The sequence below is a fragment of the Ursus maritimus genome, unplaced genomic scaffold (genome assembly GCF_017311325.1).
Source record: "Ursus maritimus isolate PB19 unplaced genomic scaffold, ASM1731132v1 scaffold_2, whole genome shotgun sequence".
NCBI lineage: Eukaryota > Metazoa > Chordata > Mammalia > Carnivora > Ursidae > Ursus > Ursus maritimus.
In genome coordinates this window covers 82,394,293-82,414,675 of record NW_024424452.1, presented here as the reverse complement: position 1 = coordinate 82,414,675, position 20,383 = coordinate 82,394,293, and the positions used below count along the sequence as shown (strand labels likewise).

The 20,383-nt window shown below is 41.6% G+C and overlaps 1 protein-coding gene across 8 annotated transcripts in view; it reads right to left on the bottom strand.

The window, feature by feature from the left end:
- The window catches only part of SOAT1 (sterol O-acyltransferase 1), a 73,147-nt gene that overhangs the window by 52,268 nt on the left and 496 nt on the right, over positions 1-20,383 (bottom strand). For 2 of the 8 annotated variants that reach the window (XM_040636262.1, XM_040636260.1), the window contains exons 2-3: positions 13,913-14,022; positions 9,721-9,939 (exon numbers count right to left, since the gene is read on the bottom strand). In XM_040636262.1, coding sequence (XP_040492196.1) covers positions 9,721-9,862 — 142 coding nt within the window. In that variant the 5' untranslated portion in view covers positions 9,863-9,939; positions 13,913-14,022. Of the gene's footprint in view, positions 1-9,720; positions 9,940-10,821; positions 10,988-13,912; positions 14,023-20,383 lie in introns of all 8 variants that reach the window. The other 6 variants (XM_040636265.1, XM_040636266.1, XM_040636263.1 and 3 more) reach the window with 6 other exon arrangements.

Below are 20,383 nucleotides of genomic sequence, written 5' to 3'. Positions count from 1 at the left end.
GGATATATATCCATAAAAAATGAAAGCAGGGGCTCAAATAAATATTTGTACACATGTTCCCAACAGCCAAAAAGTTAGAAGCAACCTAGCTGCCCATCAATGGACAAAGAAAATGTGGTATATACATGCAAGAGAATATTCTTCAGCCTTCAAATGGGAATTTTTATTTTCTGTATTGTGATAAAAACACTTTACATGAGGGTAATGAGAGTTACCCTCTTAAATTTTTAAGTATAACAGTACTGTTAACTATGTAAGCACAGGGTGCCTGGGTGGCTCAGGGGGTTAAGTGTCTGCCTTTGGCTCAGGTCATGACCCCAGGATCCTGGGATCAAGTCCTGCATCCAGCTCCCTGCTCAGCATTGAGTCTGGTTATCTCTCTACCTCTCCCCCCTGCCCACGTACATACACATGCTCTTTCTCTCTCTCAAATAAATAAATCTTTAAAAAAAAAAAAACTATGTAAGCATAGTGCTATATGTCAGATCTCTACAGCTTATTCATTTTTCGTAACCGTAATTTCATAAGCTTTAAACAAGAACTCCCCATTTCCTCTAGATTCAACCGAACATCATGCCTACTATTTCCATGAGTCTGACTACTTTAGATACTTCATGTAAGTGGAATCATATGTTTACTTGTCTTTCTGTAACTGGCTTATTGCACTTAGTACAATGTCCTCTAGGTTCATCCATGTTGTCCTAGATGGCAGGATTCCCTTCTTTTTAAAGGCTGAATAATACTCTGCTGTATATACATGCCACACTTTCTTTATCCATTCACCCATCAATGGATACCTATCTTGGCAATTGTAGATAATGCTGCAATAAACACATAAGTGCAGATATCTCAGAGTTCCCAATTCCAATTCTTTTGGATATATACCCAGAAGTAAGAGAACGGAATCATACAGTAATTCTATGTTTAAATTTTAGAGGAACCACCATACCATTTTCCAGAGCAGATGCATCATTTTATAGTCCCAGCAACAGGATATAAGGGTTCCAAATTCTCCACATTCTGGCTAACACTTTCTATCTTCTGTTTGTTCTAACAGTATAAGTGGTATCACTGTGGTTTGATTTGCACTGCCCTGATGATTAGTGATGTTGAGCGCCTTCCATACACCCACATTGGCCATTTGTAGCTCTTCTTTGAAGAAATGTCTATTCAAGTCCTTTGCCAGTTTTTAAAATCTGGTTGTTATTCTGCAATTGAATTATAGGAGTTGCTCATATATTTTATCAATTCTTCATCAGATACATAGCTTGCAAATACTTTCTCCCATTCTACAGGTTGCCTTTTCACTCTGCTAATTGTTGTGTTTGCTGTGCAGAAACTTTTCAATTTGATGTGGTCCCACTTGTGTAAATTGGCTTTTGTTGCATATGTTTTTGATGTCACGTTCAAGAAATCATTGTCAAACCCAATGTCCTAAAGCTTCTCTTCTATGTTTTCTTCTAGGAGTGTTACAGTTTCAAGTCTTATATTTAAATCTGCAACCCTACAGGGCGCCTGGGTGGCTCAGTCCTTAAGCGTCTGCCTTTGGCCCAGGACATGATCCCAGGGTCCTGGGATCGAGCCCCGCATCAGGCTCCCTGCTCTGCTAGGAGCCTGCGTCTTCCTCTCCCACTCCCCTGCTTGTGTTCCCTCTCTCGCTGTGTCTCTCTCTTTCAAATAAATAAATAAAACCCTTTAAAAAAATTAATTAAAAAATAAATAAATCTTCAACCCTTTCTGAATAGACTCTTCTGTGTAGTATAAGGGTCAGGAAATTCTGATATATTTATTCAACACAGGCAAACCTGGAGGACAATAGGCTAAATAAACTGAGCCAGTCACAAAAAGCCAAATTCTTTCTCCAAGTGATTCCATTTATGTGAGAAACTTAGAACACTCAAAAATCACAGAGACAGAAAGTAGAATGGTCGCCAGGGATTGGGAATGAAGAGTTTTAGAGATGGATGGTGGTGACAGCTGCACAACAACATCAATGCAGGAAATACTACTGAACTGTGGATTTAAAAATGGTTAAGCTGCTAAGTTTTACGTTACGTGTCTTGTGCCACAATGAAAAATAAAGTCATTTTTAAGTATCCGTATGACCTTGGATTAGGCAATGATTTTCTTAGGACATCTACAAGTAACCAAAGAAAAAAATAAGTTGGATTCATAACCATTTTAAAAGATTTTATTTATTTATATTTATTTAGAGATGGAATGTGCAGAAGGGGGGGGAGTGGGAGAGGGAGAGAGAAAATCTCAAGGGGACTCCACACCGAGCACCGAGCCTGATATGCAGTCCCATCTCACAACACTGAGATCATGACCTGAGCTGAAATCAAGAGTTGGATGCCCAACTGACTGAGCCACCCAGGTGCCCAAGATTCACTGTACTGGGAGGGATATCGTCAAGAAAGTGAGAAGACAACCCCCAAAATGGGAGAAATTATTTGCAAATTATTTATCTGTTAAGGGTCTGGTATCCAGAATAAAATACTCTTGGAACTCTATAAAAGGCCAAGTTAAAAAATGAGCAAGGGATACGAACAGACATTTCTCAAAAAAAAAAAAAAAAAAAAAGTACAAATACCAATAAGCACATGAAAAGGCATTCGATATCATTAGCCATCAGGTAAATGCAATTCAAAACCACAAGAGATACCACTTCACACCCACTAGGATGTTATCATCAAAAGACACATAATAAGTATTGGTGAGGATGTGGAGAAACAAACCCTAACACATTGCTGGTAGGAATATAAAATGGTGTAGCTGCTTTGGAAGAGTTTGGCAATTCTTCAAAAAGTTAAACATTAGAGGGTGCCTGGGTGGTACAGTCAGTAAGTTAAGTGTCCAACCCTTGGTTTTGGCTCAGGTCATGATCTCAAGGTCTTCAGATCCAGCTCCACTTCAGGCTCTTGCTCAGCACAGAGTCTGCTTGAGATTCTCTCTCCCTCTCCCCCTCCCTACCCACACCCGTGCATATGCGCGTGCTCTCTCTCTCTCTTTCTCTCAAATAAATCTTTTTAAAAAGTCAAACGCTGGGGCGCCTGGGTGGCTCAGTCAGTTGAGTGTCTGCCTTCAGCTTGGGTCATGATCCTGGAGTTCCAGGATCGAGCCCCACATCAGGCTCCTTGCTCAGCGGAGAGTCTGCTTCTCCCTCTCTCTCTGCTCCTTACCCTGCTCGAGTCAGCTTCTCCCTCTGTGCCTTACCCTGCTTGTGATCTCTCTCAAATAAATAAATAAAATCTTCAAAAAAAAAAAAGTTAAACATTAATATACCGTATGATTCAACAACCCCATTTCTAGGTATATACCCAAGAGAACTAAAAACTTTAGTTCACACAAAGCTTATACATGAATAGTCATAGCAATATTATTCCTAAGAGCCAAAAACTATAAACAACCCAAACAATCAAATGTTTATCAGCTAATAAACAGATAAACAAAGGTTTATCCATACAACGGAATACTGTTTAGCCTTCAAAAAGAATGAAGTAATGAAACATGCTAAAACATGGAAAGCATCATGCTAAGTGAGAAGCCAGACATAAAACATCACATATTCTGTAATTCCTTTTATATGAAATGCCCAGAATAGGCAAATCCAAAATGACAGGAGTAGATTAGAAGTTGCCAGAGCTGAGAGAAGGGGAATATGGAGAGTGACTATTATATCCACGGAGTTCCATTCTGGGGTGATACAAATGTTCTAGAAGCAAGCAGTGATGATGGCTATACAACCTTGTAAATATACTTGCAACCACTGAATTGTGTACTTTAAAATATTAGTGAATTTTATGGTATATGAATGGAAAGGAAAAGAGAAAGGAAGAGGAAAAAGGGCTAAGAGGAGGAGGAAGGAGTAGGGAAAAAAAGAGAAGAGAAGAAAATGAGGAGAAAAAGAGAAAGAACCTAGACCAAACTCGATTCAAATCATTTTCCACACTCAGCATAAAGACAGAACTGCTGGGCGCATGGGTGGCTCAGTCAGTTGAGGTCCGACTCTTGGTTTCAGCTCAGGTCACGATCTTGGGGTCATGGAATCAAACCCCAAGCCAGGCTCCACGCTCAGCAGTAAGTCTGAGATTCTCTCTCCCTCCCCCTCCGCCCTCCCCCTACTCATGTGCACATGCTCACTCTTTCTCTCTCTCTCTCCCCCTCTGCCCTCCCCCTACTCATGTGCACATGCTCACTCTCTTTCTTTCTCTCTCTCTCCCCCTCCCTCTTGCTCAAATAAATCTAACAACAACAACAAATAGGAAATGGCAAAGCTAATACTGGGTCTAGTTACGATTCTAAATGTTATTAGCTTTTTCTCTTAAGTTACACAGGGCCATCATTTCTATGTACTCCTAGAACTGAACCATTCCACAGCAAATTACAAGAAATGCAAATCAGAAGGTAAAAGCAGGAAAAAAACAGCTAGGCATACAGTCATGAAAAGAGTTAGTAAGGGAGAAATAAGATTTTTAAAATTTTAACATAGTAACACCAAAAACAGGGAAGGACAAATTTACAGAGTATAAGGTAAATGCTGCAACCCAGTACAATATATATCAAAATATTTATTTTAAAATAACAACTCTGACCCTGCAATTCTACCTTAGGCATCTGAGGAATATGTAAAAATGTTCATTAACATTTATTTATAGCAGAAAAAAATATTCATCAGGGAAACAAGTAAACATGACACATATAAAATACTTTGTAGCCACTCATCTACTACTTGACAATGGAAAGATGTCTATCATGGGGTTCTTGGGATCCCTGTTACTAAACAACTTCTAAACTATTCTATTTATGTAAGAAGTTAAAAATTTATGGAAATGAAATGTCTGGACAACACATACTCATTTTTCCATGACAGAATTTGAGTCACTTCTGCTTTCTTATTTACTCTTTTCTGTATATTTTGAACTAACTGAACACTTTAACTGCAGGTACATAACGGCACAATAACAACTTTTTTTAGATAAGCAGGCATTACTTTTAAAATCGCGTAATGATAACATTTTTTCCAATTTAGACAAAAAGTTGTTATCTTCAGAACTGGTATTTCAAACAAGTATTTCAAACAAATGCTACAAAATACAACAAAGCTAATTAATCGTAATTTCACCTAATAGGCACTGGATAAACTAAAGATAATTTTGTGAAAATGTCAATACCATGAAATCACAGTAATGGCCACTATTAACTCAATAACCCAAAAGTTGGGTGACACTTTATCAAATAAACTGGTCCACCTCTGAGAATGCAAGGGGCCACCATAAAGAATTAGGCTGGACACAGGAAACCTATGAGACTAAACTGAGCAAATTAGGACATAAACTCATCACATCCATAGCTTACTAGAATTCTGAACCACAGAATAAGATTTCAAGAATTACGCCAAGTAGAGTGTAATGAATAAATCCTTAGAGCAATGTCAAAATGATGTATCGCAAGACAGTTAAGTGTGAGCTCTTGATAACAGTGGGTCTCAAGTCAGTATTATCCAGCAAACTGTCAAACTTAACATTCCTGGGACCCTTATCCTGAGATTCTGATTGAGTACATCTACAGTGGGCTCTAATAAGCTGTTTTTGTTTTGAATGATTTCTTTTCATTCTACAGATTAATTTTACGTGTCAACTTGACTGGGCTAAGGAATGCCCAGAGAGCTGACAGAATATAGTTTCTAGGTATAAGGGCGTTTCCAGAAGAGATAAGCATTTGAACCAGACTAAGTAAAGAAGATCGCCCTCCCCAGTGCTGGAGGGCCTGAGTAGGACGAAGGGCAGAGGAAGGGCAAATGTGTGCTCTGGATTAAACTGGGACATCCGCCTTCTTCCCCGGTTCTCAGGCCTCAGAGGGAGACTTGCGCCATTAGCCTCTGGTTTGTCAGGCCTCTGAAGGCTTTCGATTTGGGTTGGAATTACATACTGGCTTCCCTGGGACTCCCGCCTATAGACGAAGACCATGGGACTGACTTCTCAGCCTCCACCTGGGCCAATACCTCATAATAAATCTTTCTATGTATCTATCTATATCCTAATAGTTCCATTCTTCTGGAGGCTTCCAAAGCACACACCACCTGAGAACCGGCCCTTTAAGAACTATGCCTCGTATATGAACCTACAGATAACCTGCAAAGCTTATTAAAGTAAAACCTTATTCAGTAAAGGTGAGGTGAGGCATTTCTAACAGGTTCCCAGGTGGTGCAGATGACCCTAGTCGTGGTTAGTGGGCCACACTGACTGGCAGGGCTTGCTCTCAAGGCCCCATTTTACCCATCCGCTTCTTCCCCAAAGTGAACAAATGTTAAAGCAAGTGGAGAAACACATTCTATTTTCAGATCAGCATTACAACCAAGGAGGTCATGCCTTTCATTTCAAGCTAAGCAATTCAATTTTTAATATCTGCATTAGAAGAACTTGGAATGTCTAAAACTTAAATTAACTAAGACAATAAGCAGTACTAAAAATATGCAGAAATTAAGAGTAATTTTAAAGCTTTTTACAAATTGGGGCGCCTGGGTGGCTCAATCGTTGAGCGTCTGCCTTCGGCTCAGGGCGTGATTCCAGCATTCTGGGATCGAGCCCCACATCAGCTTCCTCCACTGGGAGCCTGCTTCTCCTTCTCCCACTCCCCCTGCTTGTGTTCCCTCTCTTGCTGGCTATCTCTCCCTCTGTCAAAGAAATAAATAAAATCTTCCAAAAAAAAAAGCTTTTTACAAATTGGAACAAAAAGAGAAAATCGCATCTGGTGACAGAAAGTTTCAATAAAGAAGTGATTTTTCTGTCTCTAAGACAGACAACATGGATTATTACCCAGTCCTAGAATCAATCACAGAAGGGGAAGGTTTCTACTCAATGCTGACTCATCCTTGTGTACAAATTTCACATTTTATATCATATTAAAACTAACAATACACAAAATAAGTATTTCATAAATAGCAAATGAAGAGCCTAACAATCAATAAACTTCATCATGCAAACATAAGCAGCAACATTTATATTCCAGGTGGGATCCAGCTGAATTTACAATTAGATTTAAGTAGGAAAAGCAAAAGACTGTTTATGAAAGAAGTCTCACGAAGCCAAAAACAACCTGTCTCAGAAAGGTCCATCCCTATTTGTTAACCAAACAAGGCTCAAATTTCAAATCCTTCTTGAAATCAGACCTATACAAATGTCATTGGAAAAATAAATAGGCTGATGCAACAGATGACATCAGCTGGAGTTGTGCTCACAGGTCTATCAATCTTAAGCATTAAGCCTTGGGGCGCCTGGGTGGCACAGCGGTTGGGCGTCTGCCTTCGGCTCAGGGCGTGATCCTGGCGATCTGGGATCGAGCCCCACATCAGGCTCTTCTGCTATGAGCCTGCTTCTTCCTCTCCCACTCCCCCTGCTTGTGTTCCCTCTCTCGCTGGCTGTCTCTATCTCTGTTGGATAAATAAATAAAATCTTTAAAAAAAAAAAAAAAAAAAAAAAAGCATTAAGCCTTGACCTTAACAACAAGCACTGTGTCCTACTCTTTGTATTTGTGTGTTAAGCAAACTTGGATAGGAGAACTAGCAAAACTCCTTAATCTCTCCCTCCCCCAAGATGTACAGCCCTGTACTAAACTAAGTTAGGTACCCTGCTAATTAGTCTCACTATGCTCATTACATCTACCAGGAGTAATTAGTAGCACTTATTTTAATAATCTAATTATATCACCTGAGGGAGGGATTCTCATTCACTTAACTGGAACTCGATGAAGGCAAACACACAGGTACTGGTCACCGCGGTAGGCCCAGCGCCTAGCAGGGCACCAGTAATTACTGATAGGTTAGGTGACTGAAGGAATAAATAACTGGATGGTGTCTAAAACACAGTACATACCCCCAAAAAATGTTCATTGAATTCATCAACAAGAAAGGGCTTATTTTCTAATCTGTTTGTTACCAGATACAGGAAACTCTATGTAATATAAATCCTAAAGTAGACACTGCAAATTCCACTTACATCACTAAAGCTCACCTCTGCCATGCGCAGCGATTTACACACCAGTGTCACCAATACAATGCGGCTGTGATCGGCACTTAAATCAAAATGTTCCTTTCCATTCTCTTTATCAATTTATCTTTCACCCCTGTGCCTTCACACTACCTGCATACCCCCTTATAATTAAGAGAGCTCAAGAGATGTCAGTCCCTGACCAAAAGCACTGAATTTGCTCTTATTCACTCACTGCCAAAAATTACAAGTCTCTCCCAGCTGCTGTAGCTCTTGCTGATCTCTGAATCGAGTTTGCTTCCTTTTCTTTAGAGCAGTGACTAACGAACCTATCGCCGTGGGCAAAGACACTATCAATGTCCTCATCCTTAGCCACGTGGACTCGGGCAAGTCCACCCCCGCCAGGCATCGCGCTCATCTACAAGCATGTGAGCACTGATAAAAGAACCACGGACACAGTCGAGGAGGAGGCAGCAGTGATGAGCAAGCGCTCCTCAAATATGTCCAGGTGCTGGACAAGCTGAAGGCGGGGGTGGAGTGTGGCATCATCACTCCCACCTCCCTATGGAAGTCAGACTAGCCACCATGACATCAGCATCATCAATGCTCCAGGCTCCGGGGACTTCATCAAGAATGTGACCACTGGACACCCGAGGCCAACACTGCCGTGCTCGTCATGGTGGCAGCACGCTCAAGTTCGAAGCAGGCATCTCCAAAGAGCCAGACCTGCGAACACGCACTGGGGCCTACACACTGGGCCTGAAGCAGCTGGCAGCTCACGGTGGCCGTCAACGACAGGGACATTGCCGAGCCTATCTCCAGCGCCATGCATTTCCAGATCACTAGGAAGTGAGCACCTGCCTCAAGAAGATCGGCTACGACCTGGCCGCCGTGGCCTTTGTGCCCATCTCCAGCTGGCACAGCAACAATGTACCCTGGCTGGACAGTCAAGAGGACAAATGAAAGGTCACTGGGGTGACTCTGCTGGAAGTCTCTGGACTCTACCCTCCCACCCACTCAACAAAGCCCCTAAGGCTGCCTCTACACGATGTGTACAAGATCGGAGGCACTGGCACTGTGCCTGTGAAACCTGGAATGGTGGTCACCTTTGTCCCCACCAATGTCACCCGAACTCAAGTCTGTGGAGATGCCCCACAATAGGTTGGCCTGTCAGAGGCCCTGCCTGGTGACAACGTGGGCTTCAACATGAAGCATGTGTCCAATAAGTGGCCGGAGACAGCAGGAACGACTGCTCCGTGGAGGCTGGCCACGATGTGGCACAGGTGATGGTCCCCACCCCAGGCAGATCCAGGCTGGCTACAGATCCCCAGTGCTGGACTGCCACACGGCTCACATCTCCTGAACACAGGGAAAACACTGACCAGCACTTGGCTGAGAGGCTGGAGGACAACTCAAAGCCCTAAGGCCTGGTGAGGCGGCCACTGTGCAGATAGCCCCCAGCAAGGCCATGTGTGTGGAGACCTTCTCGGAGTACCCACGTGTAGGCCAGTTTGCTGTGCAGGACATGACACAAACAGCGGTCCTTGGAGATATCAAGGCAGCAGATAAGAAGTCATCCCCTGCCAGCAAGGTCCCCGAGTCAACAGTAGTGAAGCGTGCCCTCTGCAATCTTCGCTATAAAAATTACTTCACATACTACGTATTTACTGAGAAAGGTTAATAAAACTTAACAGCTGAAAGAAAAAAAACAAAAAAAAACTAAAAGCCTCACCATTACTAGGTGTCTCTAGGGACTCCTTTGAAGGGCTTCTCTGGTCTTCCTTTTCCTCAGAATTTTCCCTGGACTTTGACAGCCGTTTTCTTAGAGATGTCTTCTCTTCACCCACCATTGTATTATCTAGGAAGGAAGACATAAAAAGCTTTTGTTGGAGAAGAAAACTTTCCCTTTCTTCTCTTCTGGTTTCTGGGCTGGTCTGATAATCATATCGACCTAAAACAAATTAACAGGAGAAAAACATTTAATTTCATATGTAGGGGAGACCATAAAAATATGGGACCAAAGCAGGCAATGCTACATCTTTTCAAAGAAACAATAAATGTGTGAAGAACTGCTAAGACAAAGGGATTTGGACTTGGGGTAGTAAATCACTGAAGAAGTAACAAGGTTCGTTGAACAGCCTTCTCAGCCCTAAATTCCTCATGTCTGCTGACAGGGAGGTCTTCTACGCTCCTGGTACAGGGAGGGTACGCTCCACATGGGAGATTTACTTCCTATTTCAGGAAGACAAAGAAAGCTCAGAGGGTCCTCCTTGCACTGGATGTTAAGTAATTTTGACTCAAAATAATCAATATGTCGAAGTGGCACATTTTGGGGTGGCATATTTTGCTCCCCTTTACTTTGAAGTATCTGACTTAGGCAAATGTCACAGTATCACTATATTTAGGGGAGGTGAACAACGACATATTCTCTTCCTTTTGTTTTACTTTCATCATGCTTAAGCATTTTCTGAGTACGACATACTATAACAAATTCAAATAAACTAGTCCTTATAAAATAATTGGTTTCAAAGTTCCTTATTTAACAAAGCCCCCATCCTTAAAGAACAACGTAGTTGAACAAGGCGTAATAGGGAGCGCCTGGCTGCTGCAGCTGGTTGAGCGTCCAGCTCTTGGTTTTGGCTCAGGTCACGAATCGGAGTAGTGAGACTGAGCCCCAGATCAGGCTTCACGCTCAGCAGGGAGTCTGCTTGACACACTCTTTCTCTCTCAAATAAATAAATCTTTTTTTAAAAAATCAGATAACAGAAGGTAAGTACAAAGATGCCACAAAGTAGAATAGAACTAAGAGCCGAATCAATGGTAAAAACAATACCTGAAGTTCAGAGACAAAAGAGCTCATGGAGAAATGCAAAGGTTTCACAGAAAAGAAGGTATTTGAACTGAGTCCTGAAGGATGAGAACAGAGCACTCCATGGATGAGAAAGGGTTAAAACAAGGTCCTTCCAAGCCCTGTCTGGGGATCATGACTAATCAGACTCCTAGAAGACAGAAAACAAGCTTTGTTGAGTAGCTAAAAGTTCAAGGACTCCACTGGGTGCTTTACATTTTCTCATTTAATCTTCGTAACTCTGCAATAAAGAGGTTATTAATCGCAGTTCACATATAAAAAAAAAAAAGTAAGGCTCAAACTAGTTACTGTCAACGCCCTCTTCCCCCACACCAGGAACACACCTATAGCTGACCAAGCTGAATATATTAGGAACACATGCCAAGGGAAATTATGGGGAATCTCAGAATATCAAAAATGACTTACTTAGGATTTGGGAATTGGCTAGGTGATATTTTAGAAGAGTCCAAAGAAGCAGGGGTTCACTCTCGTTGGGTACTGCCAGAAAGTGGGAACAATTCTATGACTGGGTATATCAACAAATCTCTATACGGAGGCTAAAGCTGTAACCAGTAGAACAGCAATAATCATTCACATTATAGCCTGGAGAGAGGGGTGTTGGATATTTTGTGACTTGGAGAATGTTCGTGTTTTGTCTGGGTCAAGACATGATTATGGCATGTTCTTGTTTTTGACGTGATCCATCACGGTCACAGAGTAGCCTTGTCTGATGCTGATACTCAGTGAAAGTGTTTGTGTTCAACATAAGAACACCACGAAGACCCAGATGTTAAGTGTCAGGCTAGCTCACAACAGCATCAAAGGCAGCTGATAGTACCAGTACAACTCTGGGGTGCCAAGGGCTGCTTTTCTTCTCTTGACAGTAACTTGCCAAAGACCACACAGGGCCAGATTTGAACCTGGGTCAGATCCAAACCACAAATACCATTCACTTTCCGCATTTTTTTTAAGTTGGTAACAGAGAAATGTGATAGGGGAAAAGACCAGAAAGGAGAGCTAGAGTTAAACTGTAAAGGCCTAAGAAAGGAGGATTTTTTTTTTTTCAGTTAGGCAGTGGTGAGCCATACCAAGCACTGAAAATATGATCACAGTCAAATTTTAGGCAGATTGCTATCAACACAGTACAAGGTTGACTCCAAACAGTGTTTTACTATGTTTTCATTAGTCCGAAGCAAAAAGAAAAATAATGAAGTACTCCCTACATTATTTTTAAAGCTACATATTTTTAAATTCTAAAATCATGGGCTTTCTAAACGTTAAAATGTCCTTTCCAGTATGAAATGTAGTACATGTTGAGTTTGACTGTTTCAAGTATCACTCCTTAGCAATGTAAACATCTGACTCATCTAGATCATTTCCCTTCTCATTTTTTCAGAAATTAAACAAATGAAACAGAATTATGGAACAGTGAGATGAACACATCAGGTCAAAATTTTAGGAGACCAGTAAGATCCAATTCAGAGGAACCTAGGAAAGAGGTCAGGGCAACTGATGAAATTAAAAGTGCTTTTTGTAACAGTGCTAGAGGAAGCCAGAAGAGCATCTTACTCTCCAACAGAAAAGATGAGAGAAGTGACACAGACAACTAAACTCTGTAGGAGACCCTCCAAGTAAGATATCAAGAAGCAGAGAAGAAATCAGGGAAGAAAACAATGGAGATACAAAGATGTAAGAAAGAACCAAGATGTTTCAAAAAGGAAGGAATTATAGAGGGGGTAACGTGAAATTAAAAAATAAGGACAGGGGCGCCTGGGTGGCTCAGGAGGGTAAGCCTCTGCCTTTGGCTCAGGTCATGATCCCAGGGTCCTGGGACTGAGCCCAGAGTTGGGCTCTCTGCTCAATGGGGAGCCTGCTTCTCCCTCTTCCTCTGCCTGCCGCTCTCCCTGCTTGCACACGCGCGCTCTCTCTGTCAAACAAATAAACAAATTCTTCTAAAAATAAATAATAAGGACTATTCTTTTTTTTGCATCTAAACAGGGACGTGAAGGGGACTGTACTTTTGCACATTTATGTGCTTCACATGTATTTTAATCTCAATATAATCTGTAAGGCAGATATGTAATTTTATTCCCCAAATACTGTCTTTGGTCACCATGTCTCCCCATATACTCTTTTCCTGTCTCTAGAAAGCTGTTTCTCCTCTGCCCTTTATCTAGCTAACCCCACCTACCGACCAAAGGGTCACAGCAGCAGCAGTAGGAACAACAGCAGTATTAACAACAGCTTTGATTTAATGAGCCCCTATTATGTACCTACCAGACATCGTACTGCCAGGTCCTTTACGTTTTCAATCTTTACAACCTTAGAGGGCAGGTATTAGCCTCATTTTACAGGTGAGAGAAATATAGTTTAGAGGGAATTTAACTTGCCCAAATCATATAATTCTCCAACAGCAGAACTGAGATCCAAAATCAGACCCCGGGATTCTACAGCCTAGCCTGTAATCACCAGATGACCTCCAATGACCTCCCGTGCTGAGGTTTCTTTGAGCACCATCTTTCATGTCACCCCTCCTCTGTGGTCCCACTGCACTCTGTGCATCCTATCACACCACTCCCCTCAGACAGCGACACCGTCTGCCTCTTACACTAAGCATACACTTCTTTCTCCAAGACAGGGACGATATGGCATTTCCTCTTTGAAACCCTCAAACCTAGTACGGGAGTATCTGAAGCATGACAGGTATCCAGCAGTACAGAGCTATCGGCTAATACAACCAGTTCTTCCAACAGGATACATGCTCCTCATAAAGAGAATCAGGAGGAAAACATGCTGAGAGGATGAGATCGAGCATCATCTTGGCTGTGAACAGCTTTCTATATCCTACTCATCAAGCTCTATGACAGCTGTTCTTAATCGGGGTGGGGAGGGTTCCCCTAGACTTCTAAGGGTATGCAAAAACTTCAAATATTTTAATAATTGAAATACACAATTATACATTTTATCACATAAAGCAAGTTGTAAGGCTGACTAAAACAATATCACTTTGCTTTTGGCTAATACTATATCATGTTGATTATCCCACACTGATTAAAAGCACTAATTAATGGGGTACCTGGGTGGCTCAGTCAGTTGAGTGTCCAACTCTTCCTCTCAGCTCAGGTCTTGATCTCCAAGTCTTGAGTTCAGGCCCCACCTGGGGCTTCACGCTAGCTGTGGAGCCTACTTTAAAAAAGGTGAAAAAAATACTTAATAAAAGGGGCACCTGGGTGGCTCAGTCTGTTAAGCATTTGCCTTTGGCTCAGGTCATGATCCCAGGGTCCTGGGATGAGCCCCACATCAGGCTTCCTGCTCAGCGGGAAGTCTGCTTCTCCCTCTCCCTCTGCTCCTCCCTCTGCTCGTGCTCTCACTCAAATAAAATCTTTAAAAAAAATACTTCATAAAACAAATTTGACAAATTTTTTTTTTTTTTTAAGATTTTATTTATTCATTTGAGAGAGAGACAGAGACAGCCAGTGAGAGACGGAACACAAGCAGGGGGAGTGGAGAGGAAGAAGCAGGCTCCCAGCAGAGGAGCCTGATGCGGGGCTCGATCTGGGACGCCGGGATCACGCCCTGAGCCGAGGGCAGGCACTTAACGACTGAGCCACCCACGCGCCCCCAAATTTGACAAATAAATGCTGTTCAACAGGCCAAAAAAAAATAAATTTAAGCCTAAGTACCCTACAGAATAATGAAAATATCAAGAGAGTTTTTGGTGATGAGACCAGGAGTCAACAACCCAGTCTAGAGAAGCCAGCCTTCCTTCAAAAGCTAAACACATGTACTGAGTCTGCACAATTACACCACCGTAGTTTAAATCTACTTATTTTAGAAATGAATACTAACTTCTTTGGCCTCAATACCTTCTACTTTGCAGGAAGTGAGAATTTCAAAAGGCACAGAATTTGGTATCCCAACACTAAGAGGTAGTTCACACCCCTGCTCGTCATAGCACCGTGTCCTCGGTAAATCCTCCAACCTCTCTGTTTCCTCACCTAGAACATAAAGATAAATACTACTGCACCGAGCTATAACAGAAGAAGACAATATACACTGAAGTGCCATCCTTATTAACAACCAAGTCGGCAAAATTAACCAAGTAATCTGACACCTGCGTATCTCCCTCCTGTATGCTAAATGGCAGTCAAACATTAAGCCATATCATCGCTCAAATTCTACTGTTTGCTTTTATGATGAGGGTAAATAAAGGGCCATATTTATATACTTTCTCAAATGCAGCTCAAACACCATGTGGCTTCCAAGAAAATATTAACAAATTTTATTATTGTCATACATATAGATGTTAGGAAGGACAAATTACCTAAAATGGTTCGCCCAGGCACCTGAGCGGCACAGCTGGTTAGGCATCTGACTCTTGATTTCAGCTTAGGTTATGATCTCAGGGTCGTGAAATCAAGTCCTTCATCGGGCTCCTCACTCAGCGCAGAAATTACTTGGGATTTTCTCTCCCTCACCCTGCCCCTCCACCCCGTGCTCTCACATTTGCTATCTCTCTCCCCCTCTCTCTCTCCCACCCCCCTTCCTCTCTCTCTCTCTTTGGAGTAAATAAATCAAAAAAAAAAAAATAGCTTGCCTCAATTTTGATCAAATCCTCAGATCACGTGAATCATAAGATTATGAGGGTACCTCTGAACATCACTCACTACCCCCCTCTCTCCCTACCAATGACTTTTCTACACTTCTCTAACTTCAACATCCATGTACAAAGATCCATCCAATACCCTGGCCTCCCAGCACCTTGACTTCCTGTCTCCGACAAGCTGTTCTTATGTTCCAGTCATACCTTTCCCTAGAACTTACTGTTAACCAACAACTGTACCATGTCCATAATTCTGATTCCCAGCAACTGAACTACTGATGTTCCCTCCAATTCCATTCTCGCAGTCTTCCCCATCTCAGTTAATGGGACTAGCAGTCACTCTGCCCAGATTTTAGAAAAAAAACCTAGGAGTTATCCTTAATTCTTTCCTTCCCCTCATCCAATCCAAAAGCAAGTCCATTTTACTCTGCCTTCAAAATAAATCCCCAATTGTGATGTCTTCTCACCACATCCACCACCATCAAAGAGTTGAAGCCACACCAAAAGCCCCCTCTCACTGTAGTAGCCTCCTAACTGGTCTGTCTTCATTCTCTCCCTTCTGCTCTATTTGTTAACACAGCACCCAGACTAATCCTTCTAAGATAAGTCAGAGCAAGTCACTGCCCTGATCAAAACCCTCCAAACACTGGGTTTTGTTCTAAGTCCTCACCACTGTCTAGCAACTCTTCCATCATCTGTCACTCACATCCCTGCCCCTCCCCCAGCACCCTCCACTTCCCACAACTCTCTCACTTGATCTGCTCTAGTCGCTTTGGCCTTCTGCTGGTTTCTTGGACGAGCCAAGCTCATTCCTACCCACAGGTCTTGCCTCTGTCTGGAGTATCCCCCAGATAAGAATGTACTGCATTAAAAAACTTTCTTAAGTTCTGACACTTAAAAGGTATATGCCAATATCTGAAAATTCATGTAGATTAAGCACCTCTTTCCACAATGCTATTAGATAAATGTGTTGCAATAATACAGAGGTCTACCCCATTACACTGTTCACATGCACATGTGCAGACACACGCACACACACACCCCGTGTCAAGAGAAGGTATAATAAACCATTCAGGGAAGTCAAACCAGTCCTCAGGAAGGAGGTGATATCAGAGCCAGAGCTCAAAGAACAAACCTAAGTTTCTAGGTATCAAAACAGGATGGGAAGAAGAGAGCACTCTACAAAAAACTTAAGTACAGACCTTGGTGATGGATTCACTATTTCAAATATTTTATTGAGGTCTACTACAGTACCAAGCCCTGGGATACAAAAATGACTACATAACAGCCTGTGTCCTCAAAGAGTAGAAAATCTAGTGAGCAAAAGACATAAAAACATAATTATAACACCTAGCAGTATTACAGAACGGTAACTGAGATGTACAGAGTATTAAAGAAATACAGGCCTGGCGCCAACAGAACGTAGGGGCAATTAGGGAAGGTTTCCTGAAGAAAGTAAAATCTAGGTTAAATCTTCAAGGAAGAGAAGGAATAAGGAACACGGGGTACAATGAAGGGCATGAACAAAAGGCCAAGGACCCTCAGGGCTGATTAGAAGGAGTTTGCAAATTTAACACACACACACACACAAGGCGCTACAGAGGTGTTTTGTTTTTTTTTTTTTAAAGATTTATTTATTTATTTATTTATTTATTTGACAGACATAGACAGCCAGCGAGGGAGGGAACACAAGCAGGGGGAGTGGGAGAGGAAGAAGCAGGCTCCCAGCAGAGGAGCCCGATGTGGGACTCGATCCCAGAACGTGGGGATCATGCCCTGAGCCGAAGGCAGACGCCTAATGACTGCGCTACCCAGGCGCCCCATGCTACAGAGGTTTTTAAACAAGAAGGTGGGAGCGCCTGGCTGGCTCAGCTGGTGCAGCAACTATTAATCTTGGGGTTGTGAGTTCGAGCTCCACGTTGTGTGTTGAGATTACTTTAAAAAAAAATCTTTAAAAAAAATACATAAAAAATAAACAAGAGGGTGACTTGACATTTGTCTTTTAGTAAGATAACTGAGGCAACATGTGGAGGATGAGAGACTGGCAAGGACAATTAGCACACAAACAAAAAAGATAAGGGCCTGAAATAAGGCTCAAACGGCACGTGATTAATAAATGAACAAATGATTTCATGAACAAATTAGAGATAAGGGAGATAAATTTAAAAGCATTAGGCTCAGGCATCTAGCATATCTAGGTGGCTATATCCAGAAGGCATCCGGAAATAACAGATCCAGAGTTTTCTAACTCAGCTGACTAAGGTTATGGGTGTGCCATTAAGCTACGTAACTACAGGTGGAAAAAGGAGTAGCTAAGTTCAGTATGATGTGCCTGCGGGGCAGCCAAACGATGATGAAAAAGCAGACAGGTGAACGTACAAGTCTGGACTACAGACAAAGATTTGGATTCATCAGTGGCAGCAGCTAAGGCCAAGGCACAGGAAGGAAATCTCCCAGGCAGAGACCATAAATCAAGAAATAACCTAGGAAATAATAAAGCTAACATTTCCCTAGTACTGACTATCGCTCATTCAATCCTCACAACAACCTATATATTATCCCATATTACAGGTTAAGTAATTTTCCCCATATTACAAGACACTTAAAGAACAGTGAAAAAGCAAGGCCTAGGAGAGATAGAGAACTGGGAGCAAGCAACGTCAGAAATCCAGTTAAAAGATTCAAGAAGTAATCTGATCATTATCATGGAAAATAAAAGACAAAAATTTTTAAAAGATAAGAAAATAAAAAAGGAGGGTGGGACCTAGGATATTTCACAATTTGGGGACATTAATAGCTACAATTTACTTTACTTGTATAATTTATTTCAGGAAGAAGGACAAAGATTGGACTGGGTTGCAAAATGAGTTGAGGAAGTAAAAATAGTGATCATAAGACTAGTCTCTCAAAAGGTCCAGCAATAAAGGAAGCAGGAACTAGTGTTTACTAAGCCAGTAAGATTTACTGTGCTGGGCAGCAGGGCAGGTACACCACGTATCTCATTTAATATTTGCATTTTAAAAAATGCAAAAGACTCGAAACACTATGAAGCCTGTTCAAAGTCACATAGCCAGTAAGTGGCAATGGAAACATTTACTCAAGGTGACATAAAGCTGACTAGAGAGCTATTTTAAAATACAACATACAGACTGGACAATTATTTCTTGAGATTCCAATCTGTGCATTGGTTTTTGTAATGTGCGGTGTGACAGTACCTAATTTGCCTTAAGAAAGCAACACAAGGGGCACCTGGGTGGCTCAGTCCGTTAAGCGTCTGCCAGTGTCCCGGGATCGAGCCCCTTGGGGGCTCCTTGCTCAGTGGGGAGCCCGCTTCTCCCTCTCCTCTGTCCCTCCCCACTGCTGGTGCAGGCACACTCTCTCTCAAATAAGTACAACTTTTAAAAAAAGAAAAGAAAAGAAAGCAACACAAAATTGACTTGAGAAACAAATGAACCACGTTGGGAAGAATGTCAACTTTAGCCTGCCTGCAGTGTACCAAAAGGTTTCAAAAGAACTACAAATCTACAAATCTAGAGAACAAACAGAGGAACCAACTTACTCTCACCTTCAGTGAAGGAAAAGAGAACAATTGCAGATAAATTTACAATTCAAAAGATAGTTTCTCCCGTTCCCTTTCAAGCAAAGATTTATCCAAGTACAACCCTACAACACTTAGATTATCATTAAATCATTAAGTCAAGTAGCTCAACTGAAGAACCCAAAATCTCGTTCACGTCTGTGTGGTCAACATATTTACCCTATGTGATAAATTAAAAAAAAAAAAAAGATATCATTAACTGGCTTTTGTTAAAAACTTTTTCCATTTCCTTCTCAAAAGGAAAGGCACTCTTTCCTAGTTAACCTTTTCCATTCAAACAAGTTCCTTCCGGTGTTCTCCAACTCATTCATTCTTTCATTGTGCCAGGTACTAGGCCAGACTCTGGTAATTAAGACATAAATAAGATGCACTAGCCCAGCCTTCATGAAATGTACATACTAGAAGAAACAATTAAATCATCTAAGCGACAAACATTACAATTGATGATTAACTGCTGCTAAGGAAAAGAGAGTACTAGGAGGGTGTAACAGAGATAGACTGGGTTTCCTAAAGTGGTATTTGAGGAATGTATTGGATTTGGGTAAAGAAGAGAATGGTGCATTAGAGGTCGAGGAAACCCCCAAAGACCACGAGATAGTAAAGAAGCTTTCTTAGAACAAAAATAAAATCAATGTGGCTTGAGCTTAGAGAGCCAGGACAAAAGTGGCCCAAAATGAAATGGAGAAGAGTGGCAGCAGTATTTTGGTCTCTATTCCAGGGTATGTGAAATGTTCTGAGCGTTCTAAGCATGTGAAGCATTGAAACACGTGCATTTTTAAATGATTACTCTTGAATATATCAGAGCTCCTCCCAAAAGCCATTCTCACGCCTAGACAACACACTAACTTCCCCAACGAATCACTGATGGATATTACCCACATAAAGGGAGGGGCGAAAAAACCTCTTCAAGTTGAATTCTATGTCAAAGGCAGGTACCCTGAAAAGAGTAGTTTAAACGATGGCAGAGACTTAGAAAGTGACCAGTGAACTTAAGCTACATATAAATACGAAAAATAGCGTTTACAGTTGTTTCTCGGTTACAAGTAACTTCTAAATAGAAGTACCAGAGAAACTGAATGGCTATTAACATTTAACAGTGATAGAAAATTACACTTTAATATTTAAAAATAAAATATGAGCTTGATTAAAGCCTTTGGTGCCCAGACAGCTTTCGATGTCTTGAACTGCCATCTATCCCTTCACACACTTTTTTCCTAAATCAATTCCTGACTTCCTGAGCGCATTTTTTGTTTCCCTTTTTAAAGAATAAAATGTCTTCTAATTCATAACTTTCTTTACTACCAGCCTGAGAGATGCCACGGGATCTGGGGCGGGGGGGGGGGGGG